This window comes from Equus asinus, chromosome 11, assembly GCF_041296235.1.
Source record: "Equus asinus isolate D_3611 breed Donkey chromosome 11, EquAss-T2T_v2, whole genome shotgun sequence".
NCBI lineage: Eukaryota > Metazoa > Chordata > Mammalia > Perissodactyla > Equidae > Equus > Equus asinus.
In genome coordinates this window covers 84,250,039-84,262,877 of record NC_091800.1, presented here as the reverse complement: position 1 = coordinate 84,262,877, position 12,839 = coordinate 84,250,039, and the positions used below count along the sequence as shown (strand labels likewise).

The 12,839-nt window shown below is 58.5% G+C and overlaps 1 protein-coding gene across 26 annotated transcripts in view; it reads right to left on the bottom strand.

Annotated features, from left to right (window-relative positions):
* Window positions 1–12,839, bottom strand: part of MCF2L (MCF.2 cell line derived transforming sequence like) — a 179,560-nt gene that overhangs the window by 41,596 nt on the left and 125,125 nt on the right. For all 26 annotated transcript variants that reach the window (XM_014854901.3, XM_070520179.1, XM_070520186.1 and 23 more), the window contains one exon: window positions 1,805–1,895. In XM_014854901.3, the coding sequence (XP_014710387.2) occupies window positions 1,805–1,895 (91 nt within the window). The remainder of the gene's footprint in view (window positions 1–1,804; window positions 1,896–12,839) is intronic.

Below are 12,839 nucleotides of genomic sequence, written 5' to 3'. Positions count from 1 at the left end.
GTTCTCGTGTTCCATTTCAGTGGCCTGGGGTTCATGGGTCTGGATCCTGGGCACAGACCTATGCACCACTCATTGGGCCATGCTGTGGTAGCATTCCACACACAAAATAGAGGAAGGTTGGCACAGATGTTAGCTCAGGGCCAATCTTCCTCACCAAAAAAAAAAAAGAAAAAAAAAATTGGGGGCTGGCCCAGTGGTGCAGTGGTTAAGTGTGCATGTTCCACTTTGGTGGCCTGGGTATTGCCAGTTCCGATCCTATACACTGCTCATTGGGCCATGCTGTGGCAGGCGTCCCACATATAAAGTGGAGGAAGATGGGCACAGATGTTAGCTCAGGGCCAGTCTTCCTCAGCAAAAAGAGGAGCATTGGCAGCAAATAGCTTAGGGCTAATCGTCCTCAAAAAAAAAAAAATTAAAATGATGAAATGGACATATTGGTTCTTAACCGGTGATGGCCTATCAAAAATACTTTGTAAGTTTCCGAGGATTTTAAAACAAAGGAAAGCTGATTAAATAATACCACCACTTCTTTTGAAACCTTTCGAAGTGCTGGGATTTGTCTCAGATCGTGGATGGGGTAGGAAGTGTCTGCCGGGTGGGGACAGGGAGCGGGCGGTGCAGGGAGAGGGTTGATCAGAAAGACAAAGGCAGACCAGCAGTCCAGGGACAGGGGCACCAAGATGGTGTGGGCGCTAAGAGTGGATCTGGAGGCCTTAGCTGCGGGTAGGACGAAGTGCCCAGGCCGTCGCAGGGGAGGAGCCGAGCCTTCACTCCTCCCAGGACCCCGGACAGCAGCCTCTCGGGGGCCAGGGACCAAAGAGCTCGAACCCAAGACCAGAACAGGAGGTCGGGGGGCTTACCCCACTGGGGTTAGGTTTTAAGGAACCTTGGGAGCAGCAAGGTGGTCACAGCTGGGACCCCGGCCGCAGTCGCTCTGGGCTGCCAGCTTGCAGACAGTCAAACGTGGGTCCTTGGGCTGCGGGGAGCGAGTGGGTGGAACTCAGCTTGGTGAGAAAGCTCGACTTGGAGCTCAGGGGGTGGGGGGAGGGTGGAAGCTCCCGACAAAAATAAAATTCAAGGTTTTCTGCTGACTTAACGCTTCCCTCTTCACTGATTACTGCAGGCTAAAAAAACCAGACCAGCTGCTCTTCTCCACGGAGGGCAGCTCCACGGATGGACAGACAGACCCTCAGCACGGAGGGACGCTGAACATGGGAATGGGGCCCCAGAGCAGGCTCAGGCATCGGACGGAGCCACAAAACTGAAGAACCAGTAGCCCATTTGGAAAGGAGGAAGCCACTTAGAAAAAGCTACTCAGTACAATCTCAAATGACTAGTCTGAAGATTCTGTGCAACACACTCAACACCATGCTTACTCGGGACTCTGCTCCGTTTAAGAAAGAACACACAGTGAAACCCTGAGCACGTCACACCCTCAGTGGTCAGAAATAAACCAGCCAGTGAAACTGTTTGCAAATCCTAACAGGCCCCTAAGAGTTAACCCATTTGAGAACACACACGCATGCACACGTTTGCACACATGCACGTGCACACACAAGCCCTGGCAACTCGAGGGGCCCAAGATGGTGTGGGACCCCAGGTGTCCCCTGGCCCCACCTCAGGCCACCTCGGGCTGGTGCTCCGAGCTGGCAGCTCACCACAGCTCTGCCCCCCACTGTGAAGCATGCACCAGCCAGAACCCAAACTGCCACCCAGACAGGCGAGTCACCAGAGAGAAACGCTGCTGTCACCCAGCCAGGAGAAGAGTAGGTGGGAGTGTCACTCACCCCAGCCCGACACTTACTGCTATTCGCAGGACTGATGCCTTCACCGAGGTCCATTTGTCCTGCCTTCGGTCTATGACCAGGATGAACCCAATGCCAGCATCTTGTAAGCTGAAACGAGGAGAGAGAGCTGCAGTTAGTGGGGGCAGCAGCAGCAATGTCTAAGGAACCTTATAATGAAGCGATTCTTCCTGGAATCCTCATGCCACTTCGGCCTGCAAGGCGAGATGCACGCCCAGGAAGTGTCTGAGCAGACTGCAGCATCTCCAGGAGCCTCGTCCGGGCAATTTCCAGAACTCGCTCGCATCTAAAGACAGACAGATCTTTTCTGTGTGTGGCTTATTTCCTAGACAAACACCAACTGTCTCACAACGCAAAGATCCAGGCAGAACCCATCCCTCCCGGACTCAGTCAACTCATGTTCCACAGTGAGAGCCGAGTCACTTTTCTTTCCAGGTTGACCAGCTGGTTAAGCCCTCCAAACACATTTTATGACCCAAAAGTCACGTTAGTCCTAGCCATGCTTCTCATTCACGTTATAAAATCACTCCTGATGGCACTGCCACAACTTTGGGAGAAAATTCCTGAGTTGTCCGAAGGCTCACAAGCATCTGTCAGAAACAGGAGACAAGGCCTGGCTCCTTGCAACAGCAACATTGGTTTTAAAGATGACACTTGGTCGCTGTGCGAGGATACCCTGCGTCCTGGCTCAGCCTGATGCAGAGCCTGAGTCACAGCACAGAAATGAGGAGGCCGCTTCCACTGGGTACTGTCACAGCGAGCCAATAGTGTGACGCCAGCAGCTGCTGCCACCCGCCAATCCCGGCACGGGCGGATGAGAGGCAGGCCGGCACTGACGTGACTCGCTCACGTGCGAGTCTCTGAACACAACTAAGGGAGCCGCTTCTGGGTTTAAACGAAAATCACAGTCACACGGAAGATACACAAATTATGCGGCCTCTGAGAGGACTCTGATAAAGCCAGAGCTGGAACCACCAAAATCCTTTCTGACCCGCAGACGTGATGATGGTGAGGGGACTCACAAGATGCACGTGTGTGTGGGTGTGGGCCGTTGGCCCTGTGCTCTCATGCTCTTTCGATGACGGACTACCAGTTCACAGTAATCCGGCTTCATAACAGCAAGGGACTTCGCGGCAAACACACAGATAAACACCAGCTCTCGTTGCAAACAGCCTTTCTGCTGTTGACGCCAGAGCCCACATGAGACGCACAGCGAGAGGTCAAGGGTTCTGCTTCACCGCTGTGCAGGCCCCGCAGGCAGAGCCGCCTTCTGGGCAGGCTCAGTTCTCGTGGAGGAAGGGTCTTCTGTTTGTGTGTCACTTGAGTTTCAGTGCCAGGAACCCGGGGTTCACAGCCGTCCTGCTCCTCATGACACCCCAGTACTTAGTGCTCCCCACAGACTGCAGGCCAACCCACCCGGTCCAGTTGCGCAGGTCAGTGAGGGAGCTGAGATGGTGGGAGCCCTGGCCCTGGCTCCATCCCAGGCCGGCTGCCGGGGAGCCCAGGGCCCTGTCCGTGGTGGGCATGTACTTTCTTTGAGGTGGCCCAAAGCAGGTCCTTCCTGGGGTCAGTGTAGCCCCAGCCGCCAGGGTGGGGTGAGTCCAAACCTGCCATCCCAGCCTCAGCCTGTGAACCGGGCTCAGCCACCGACCGAGGCCTGGACGGGAGGAGGCAGCGTCTCGGGCAGCAGCCTGAGCTGTCCACGCACAGGTGCTCTGCCGAGATCGCCCTGCCCAACCGCACGCTCCCTTTTGAGAGGTATAGGTCACAGGCTGCTCCCTGACGATGCCAGCCACGCACGGCTTCTCTGGTCTGTCTGTGCCCTCGGAAGCACTGGGGCCGGGCCAGCTTGACGGGCAGGGCTCCCCGTCCTCCCCACCTCCCTCCACCTCACAGGTGGGCGTCCGGGCTGGGGAGCCGGCCCAGGGCTGAGACTCAGTCACCTGGGATCACTTGTCCCAAAGTGGAGAGAAGAGGCCCAGACACACTTGCGCTTGCCGAGCACATCACCCCTGACCTGCAGTACCAGTCAAGCGCTCCCAGAGCAGGGACCCGGGACGTGCTCCCCGCCACCCATCCGTGAGGAGAGGCCCTGCTGAGGGTGTGTGCCATGCGTCGAGGGGACACTGGCCCTGCTCCGCAGCTGCCCCCGGCTACACGGGAAGGGTTCTTGGCCACTTGAGGTGGCGCCTGGACTGCTGACTCAGCCAGGAATCATCAGGGCAACCAGACAGCGCCCACCTCTTGGGCTGCCGGGAGAGGCGAGCGAGCCAGCCGCTGGGCCCCACCACGTGCTCTGTGACGGGGACCCTCACTGTGGCTGCAGTGTCCCCCTTCTCGGAACGACAATTCTCCTCTTTCCCGGAACAAGGCGTTGACCGCGGGGCAACTGCCGGCTCAGCCTCCAGCTCTGTCATCCGGCGGTGGGGCGTTCCTTGTCCACAATGGGCCTCAGAATGTCACACCTGGTCTGAGCTTCTGAGCCCAGAAAACTCCCTTCTGTGGCCAAATCAAGCCAGTTTTCACCATGGAGCCCACCAGGCTGCTGTGGGCTGATCCGCGGCCCTCAGCACTGTCCTCCTGTTCGTGCAACACCAGGGCGCAGCAGGACAGCACTGCCATCATGGGCACGACGCGCCAGGGCCTCCCGCCCACTCAGCCTGGGGCACGGCCACGGCTTTCCCACGTCCCCCCAACTCCTGTTCCCTTACGTTTGAAGTACTGTGTGTAAAAATGTTCCACAGCACACAAGTCCTACGCTACGGCTGTGATCAGACACCAGCATCCCGAATGGGGTGATAGGAGCGAACATGATGAGAAAGCAAAGTCACCAAGGACACGAAATATATATTTTTTTTTCCTGAGGAAGATTGGCCCTGAGCTAATATCTGTGCCCATCTTCCTCTGTTTTGTATGGGGGATGCCACCACAGCATGGCTGGATGAGCAGTGCTAGGTCCATGCCCGGGATCCAAACCCACAAACCCCAGGCCACCAAAGCCAAATGTAGGAACTTAACCACTAGGCCACCAGGCCAGCCCCAAGGATGCGATATTTTTCAATTAAAATGACAGGTGACATGTGAGGAATCACCGGTGAGTTTCCTTGAGGCACAAACACGTGCCCCAGAAGGGGGGCTTCTCAGCGAGGACACAGTCCCGGGGCAGGTGGCAAGCCTCGTCTCTGAAGCCACCACGTCCCACGGCAGTAAGACGGCTTTGTGCTCATCTCCCGCCGCCCCGCACGGCTCATGGTCGGGACAGCGAGTGGGAGGGGCGGCGGGAGCTCAGTCACGGCTCCCCTTCACCCCCGGGCAGGCCCGGACCCTCCTGGGAGGAGGCACTTCTTGGTCTTCGGGGTTCAGGCACTGCGCTAAAAGCTCGACAGCTATTCTTGCTTTAATTCTCATGATGACCCCGTGAGGCGGGACTGCTCTCTCCAGCCCAGGGAAGAGGGACGGGCACAGACAGGTTAGGTCGTTTGCCCAAAGTCACACAGCAGGTAGCCCCACCATCTGGCTTGGAGTCCTTGCTCCCTGCTGCCTGTAAGCCACCTCCCAGGCCTAGTCCACCCCGGAATAAAGTGCCCCCCCACCCCCGGGCTGCCTCCTGAGTGGGGCCGGGCAGGGGCCCTCCCAGGCCTAGTCCACCCCGGAATAAAGTGCCCCCCCACCCCCGGGCTGCCTCCTGAGTGGGGCTGGGCAGGGGCCCTCCTCTCCAGGGGTCCATGCACCACTCCTGGTATTGGGGGACGTGCTGAGGGGGACCCGACCCCAGAAGCAGACAGCAGAGATGCCCACACGCCAGGACCCAGTTTGGGGCCCAGGAGTACTCTCCCCTGTGCCCCGTCTCGCCTCCTGCCATATTCTGGGAACATCGTCTCAGTGGCGCAGCCTTAACTAACAGAAGGCATCTTACGTGAGGGCGTAGAGACCCTCACGCCTCCCCTGCGCGCCCACGACGGCCCCACGGGGGCCAGCAGCCCATGGGGCCCGTCCCCACCCCCCCACACTGAGGAGGGGCGGATCGGCTCACACCAGTGGAGGACCCGGAGCTCGCATGCCCTGCTCCTGCCCCCCACCTGTGACCTCGTGTGCCCAGGGGAGGGGGGTGCGGCTCACGCTTGACGGTGCAAAACGCTGCCCCCCTGGGGTCCCTCATGAGCAGGGCCTCGGCCACTGCGCTGAAGGTGGTGGCAGGGGGGAAACAGGGAGCAGGAATCAGAAGCTGGCAGCCACACAGAAGTGTCCCCAGTCCCCTGGGTACACACAGCCCTGCAGACGCGCAGAGGTCAGCCTCCAACCTCCCAACAGTCGGCTCAGAGGGCCGGCCACCCTAGCCAGAGGCCCGGCTGCTGGGTGAGGCTGATGAGCTCACTTTTGGCCCAAATAGTGAAAATAGGCACAGAGCTCGCATAAACTACTTCTGGGATTCACCATTCCTTGGTGCCCTAACACCGCAGGGCTCGCTGGCCTTGGGCACCCGTGGGCCCACTAACTCCACTGGGGTGGCCCTCGGTGGCCTGGGGCACACAGGCCCCGTCAGGTGAGGGTCCAACCTCCCCAGCGCAGGTGGTAGCAATGAGCGGCCCGAGAACAGTCTGGAAACGGGCTGGGCGGCTCCCTGACAGTGAGTCTGCGGTCACCCTGTGTCACATTTGTCCAGCTCCTGCCCAGCTGCAGCTTGCTCCTGGGACCCTGTGGGGGAGAGGGGGCTCGCTCTCGCCTGTTTAGACGCCAATCATCACAGAGCAGGGATGGTGGAGACGCAGGGAAACACGGAGTCAGAGGAAGAAGGCACCTGCAGAGACAATGGCCGTGGCGGAGAGAGCCGAGCGGGGACGGGGCGCGGAGGAGACAGACCCACACGTGCGCGCTTCTCAGACTGCAACGCACCCCAGGCTCCCGAAGACCTTGTTGAAATGCAGACTGGGGCTCAGGAGGCCTAGTGGGGCCACCTCACGGCATTTCTAACAACCTCCCAAATGCTGCTGCTGCTGCTGGCCCGAGCACTGAGTCCTACCGACGAGCCCTGAGGACTTTCTGAACCGGGAGATGCGGCGTCTGCGTGTCTGAGCTTCTGCCCCATGAAAGAGCCAGGAAGCAGGTCGGGAACGTGCGGCGGCTGCTGGAGCTCAGGGCCAGGGCAGGGTCGGAGGGGAAATCAGGACAGGAAGGAGGGGCGGAGGGCAGCCAGGGCATCAGCTCTGGGTTGCATTGGTTCTCTGGTGGCCACTACTGGCCTGCTGCTGCAGAAACCCTGAGCCTCAGGGAGCTGCCACCACCCCAAGGGTCTGCTCTGAGAGCGTCGTCTGCTGACCCTGGCCACACACCCCACCAGGGCTGCAGCTTGTCTGTCTCCCACGTGCCTGGCCCAGAGCCGGTGCTCAACACGTCCAGACGAACGAAGGAACAGGGGACTGGGGGAGGCCTCAGCTCTGCTCTCCACACGTCCACAGCTGCAGGGCGCGTCCGGCTTCGTCTCTGCCTGTCCTGAAGGGAGCCACCCACCAGGCCACTGCCCCCTCCCCTTTCTGCAGCCTATGGAGGGTGGCATCCCTGTGCTCCCGGGTCTCTGCCCCCGACGGGTGTCAGCCAGTCCCTTGCCCAGGTTTATCCCTGTCCTCAGGCAGCATCCACAGCCCTCCTGCCAGCCCAGCCAGCTTTCCAATCTTCCTTCCACCAGCAGCAAAACGATCTCCTTACTAGTGGTTATAACTGTCCTTTACCGAAGTTAAACTTGTTGCTATTGCCATGACAGACTGAGTGCCCAGATGGACAACGCCCAGGCCGTCCACAAAGAGAACTCTGACCCACGACCTGCGGCCATCAGCCCAGAAAACCAACCCACTGTCTCAGCACCCAGCCCAGGCAGCCAGCCCGCCATCCTTACTCACACGTGCAGGAGGCTGACCGCTGTCTCCAGCAACAAGCCCGAACCCAAACCACCACGTGCAGTAGCGGCCCCTGACGGCCGAGAGCTCCTGAGGCCCCGACGGCATCTCTCCTGCACCTGAGAGTTGCTGTGGGCACTGCAGCTGCCTGCTAGGACAGACCGTGGCCCTCAGGGTGGACATGGACCTGAGGGTCCAGCACAGCTGAGTTCGGTCCGTCGTCCCGGAGCAATAAACATCAACAGGTTGTAACAACCCAGGGAGGTATAGACACAGCCTGGCTCCGTGGAAAAGGAGATGGTGTCGGGTTTACAGAGAGAATAGGGCCAGACCGGGTGAGTTTCTGAGCACCCGTGTCTCCAGTGTGGCCTCGCTCAGCCCAAGCCAAGGGCTCAGAGCTTGCAGCCGCAAGACGGTGAAGGGGCCCCTTCACGGTGTGAAAAGACCCGGCTACACTGGGTGTCTTGCCTGTGTCAGGGTGGACGGTGAGGGTCCTCAGAGCCGCCTATAAGGGGGCTCCTCAGCCTGGTGCCAGGACAAGAGGAAACAAAGCCAGTGTGTGGCGGGGGGCTCAGGGGCCAGGCGCACCCCAGCAGGAGGCACCATGGCTGGCATCTGCCCTGACCGTCCCTGGATGGTGGGGGTGAGGTGCCCATGGGTCAGGGCGTACCCCAGCAGGAGGCACCATGGCTGGCATCTGCCCTGACCGTCCCTGGATGGTGGGGGTGAGGTGCCCATGGGTCAGGGCGCACCCCAGCAGGAGGCACCATGGCTGGCATCTGCCCTGACCATCCCTGGATGGTGGGGGTGAGGTGCCCATGGGTCAGGGCGCACCCCAGCAGGAGGAACCATGGCTGGCATCGGTCCTGCACCGTCCTTGGCTGATGGCCGGAGAGGCGTCAGCTGGGGCTCATCCATCCATGGCAGGGCCCAGGGTCCCTCCCGAGGATGGCGGTCTGGCCTTCCTGAGGGGCTGGGCAGGGTGTCGGGGTGCTGATCAAGCAGGTGGGCCCTGGGGGCCAGGTGCACCCAGGGGGCCAGGGAATGGGCAGGGCCAGGCAGGTGGGTGGGTGGGCTGGAGGGGCAGTGGTGGGGCTGGGCCCGCTCCCCTTTCCTGGGCCCCCACTACTGCATTTCTTTGCTCTTTTCTCTGTTTTTCATCCCATATTTGGACACTGGGCTGTGAAAGTTGGCAAATGTGACAGACTCTTTCATTTCCTTGTTCTCCTTTTGTGAGGGAGATGCTGTGCCCAGGTTCCTCCCTCTCTATGTGACTTGCCCGCCCAGGTCCAAACTCCGCAGCCTCGAAGGCATGCCCTGAGCACTCAGCCCTAACCTGTCTTTTCTGCCATCTCTTCTCTCCCCTTAGGATTCAGATCTCAACCCACTAGACTAACACCTGTGCAATGCGTCGATCCTACACTGGTCAGCTTTTCATTCCAGAATGCTCAACGGCAAGAAAAACGGCAAACGCTTTTTCAAAACTCTCTCACACGTGGTAATGTATCTGTTCTGAGTCACACGCAGCCCTGTCAGGGTTGATACGGGTCAGACGCACACAAGGCTGGGCCGCCTAAAAGTGGGGACCAGCCAAGGGGCCGTGAGGCAGCATCGCCCCTTTTCTCCACAGCCCTAAGGGAACAGCTCACCTTCTCAGAAAAATGCAGGAATTTCTCTAAAGAGACTGAAAACTTACATTTTTGCATTCTTTATATTCAAGTTATTTTTTTCCATACCAATAAATACAATTCTTTTGACAAAAATACACAAAGAAAACCCAAAACCGTGATATCTAGGAGAATCATCACGAACATACTGGAGTTTTTCTGATCCGATGAACGTAGAGTGGGACCGATGATCTTTACAGATAAAGGAGAGACCAGCGCGGCCTGCACCTGCTCTGCGGGCGCCCACATGGCGCAGGGGAAACTGGAGCGTCTTATCTATTTTTCAAAGACTGATTTCTAATCTAGCTCGAAAACATAGCTTCCTCCAACGACAGATGAGTGGATAAACAACAGGAGGCCCGTGCATACAACGAAGCTTATTCAGCCTTAGACAGGAAGGAAATCCCAACACCTGCTACAGTATGGACGACCCCTAGGGACTTTGTGGAGTGAAGTAAGCCAGAAACAAAAAGACAAATGCTGTAGGAGTCCACTCATAAGGTCCCTCGAGGAGCCAAATCCATGGAGACAGAAAGTGGACAGGGGCCGGGGGTGGGAGTCAGTGTTCAATGGGACAGAGTTCCATTTTGCAAGATGACAGTTCTGGAGGCTGGCTGCACAGTAGTGAGCATGTACCGACCTGTACACTCAGAAATGGTTAAGATGGGAAGTTGTATGTTCCATGAATTTTACCACAATTAAAAAAAATGTTAAGAAAACCACCAACCACATAGTCTCCTTGAACACATTTTAAAAACAGACAGACGCACACCACTGGCGGATTCTCTGCAACCACGGAGCAAACTGCCTCCTCGGGGGCACCTCCTTGGGGGCTCAGACTCAGGCTAGAACATCCCGGAATCTCGTTACCTTCCTCAGGCTCGTGCTGCACCCCAGCCGTCTCAGCTTTTCCGCCCCTGCCCTTTGCACAGGTCCTGAGACGGGCGCCTCCTCAGTCCTGACTCCACCGCCCGCCGGGCAGCCCCGAGCTCGTCCAGCTCCTTCCTCCACTGGATCTGCCTCTGGCGTCTCCTCTCCACCGGGAGCTGAAACTCTAGCCGCGAAGCCTCTGGGCGCTGTCTCCCCTCTGCGCCACCCCCAGGCCCCACGGGGCGGACGAGCTGGCAGGTGCAGCCTGGGTGCTGTGACGGCGGCGAGCGAGGGGCTTCCCAAACCCCGGGCCCACAAAGGGTCGCCACTTCCAAGTGAGGCAAGGGCTGCGGCCTCTCTTCTCGGGCAGGGAGCCAGGATGACAACCTTGGCCTTTTCTCCAAAGAAGGGCATGGCCGATTTAAGTCGACCCAACCCCATCGCAGCTCTCGCCCTCCCACAGACAGAAGCGTTCCAGTCGAGCTGCCCAACGTGGCAGCCACTGGCCACACGTGAACTGAAATACGGCTAGCCCGACCCAGGGCCTGAACGTTTGCATTTATTTAGTTTAATTTTTAAATTTAAATGGGCACACATGGCCAGTGGCTGTCATACTGGATGGCGGTGACACAGAAAGAGCATCACACCAAAGGAAGGAGGCTCGAGGAGACAGGCAGCCTCTGGCTCCCCCAGGAGAAGATGACGGGACAGGACCCGTGTGGAGGAGGCCACAGCAGTGGGCAGTGGTCACTGAGCTCCCAGAGCTTCAGCCCACGTGGGACAATGGGCTGAGCAAAGCCACTGGACAGTGAATGGCGAGAATGGCCATTTACTTGCTAGTCACGCCAGCTGGACGGGGAGGACCCCTGGCCAGAGCGTCTGAGAACTGTGATGGATGGGATTACCTTCAAGGCGTCCCATCTTATAAACAGAACAAAACCAGCCAGACCTGAACAGGCTGCTCATTCAGCAGGATCCCACGGGAGACGGCAGGGCGAGTGGAATCCCCACTAAGGGGCGAGGGATCCTACGTTTTGGTCGTCTACACTAGGGGGGGTGACGTGGCCACTGAGAGAAGGAGGCAACGGTGCTGCCCAGAGGGAGGCCCACGATGCATCGCTGTGGCTGGCAGAGGGCTGGGATGTGACAGGCCTGTGCCGCCCATTTGGGGGAAGCGTCTGTGCGTGGGCAGAACAAAGTTCTGACATCACCCAAACCCTTAACCCTGGGGAGGAAGCGGGGGGCGGGGAAGCTCCCAATGCTGTGTGGGTGCGTTCTGAACTGCTCGGTTCACACTCACACTCACGCTTTCTGTCTTTATGTCCAAAAGTCAACCGAACCTTCAACTGGAAGTCATAGCGGCAGCGAGAAGTAAGGAGCTTCTGGGGGCCGAGGTCCGGCTGGTGTAAAGCTTAGCCAGTAGGACGGGGCCGCCTGGGCAGCCTGCAGTGGGAAGAGAGTCAGCTTGTTCCAGGCGTTTGTCTTACAAGTAATGCGTCAGGAGCGTTCCAGAACTCTCCACCGGGAGCCCAAGATCACATCTACTCTCCTGTTCCATTCCACGTGCACCTGCCTTTCTCTTTCATGTGGTCCCTACAAACGGTGCACGAGTGTGGGTGCATGTTTGTGCCCACATGTGTGCGTGTGCATGTGTGTTTATGTGCACGTGTGTGCATGTGCCCGTGTGCATGCTTGTGCCCGTATGTGGCGTGTGTGAGGCTGCATGTGCCTGTATGTGCACCTCTTATGGGGTGAATGTGGCCTGTCACCGACAGCCAGCTGGGAGACGGAACCTCTGACTCCCCAGCAGCTGGGCGCTGTGAGCCAGGTCCCTGGAAAATCAACGTCATTATTGGCTTCAGTTAACTCTAAGAGCTGCTGAACTGCATTTTAACTGGCTCTGGAGAGACTGCGGCCGTGGAGGGAGGTGATCCTCTTGATATTATCTGCCCAGCCCTGGGCTCGAGTGGGTGACTGAGGCCCCCACGGCCCACCACAAGGGGCTCCTGCAGGAGCCATGGAAATGCAAGTCCAGGGTTGCTAAATCTTTTCCAGAGAAAAGCCAGCAATGTATCTCAATGTTGGCAACCCTATGCACGTGTGAGTGCATATGCATGTGTGTGTCTGTGCATGTGTCTGTGTGGGCACACACACGCGCCTGTGTAAGGAAGCGTCGGATGGCTGTTCACGGGGAGGGACAGGAGCAGACTGAGTTTGGAAACGTTATTTCTGCCACAGTGTGGGGGGTGCAAGGGCAGCTCTAGCCCCAGGTGAGAGGAGACAAGGAGGTGGATTCGGGGTGCTTGGAGGTGGATGTGGAGGGGAGTGGAGGGAGGAGAGTTCCAGGTTCTAGAACAGCAGAAGTGAGGAGAGGAGAGTTCCAGGTTCTAAAACCACAGGAGTGAGGAGAGGAGAGTTCCAGGTTCTAGAACCACAGGAGGGAGGAAAGATCCAGGTTCTAGAACCGCAGGAGGGAGGAGAGGAGAGTTCCAGGTTCTAGAACCGCAGGAGGGAGGAAAGATTCAGGTTCTAGAACCACAGGCGGGAGGAGGGACCCAGAGGTTCAGGGCCAGGAGCCGCAGCACTCGTGGCCCCCGGACGAGCTC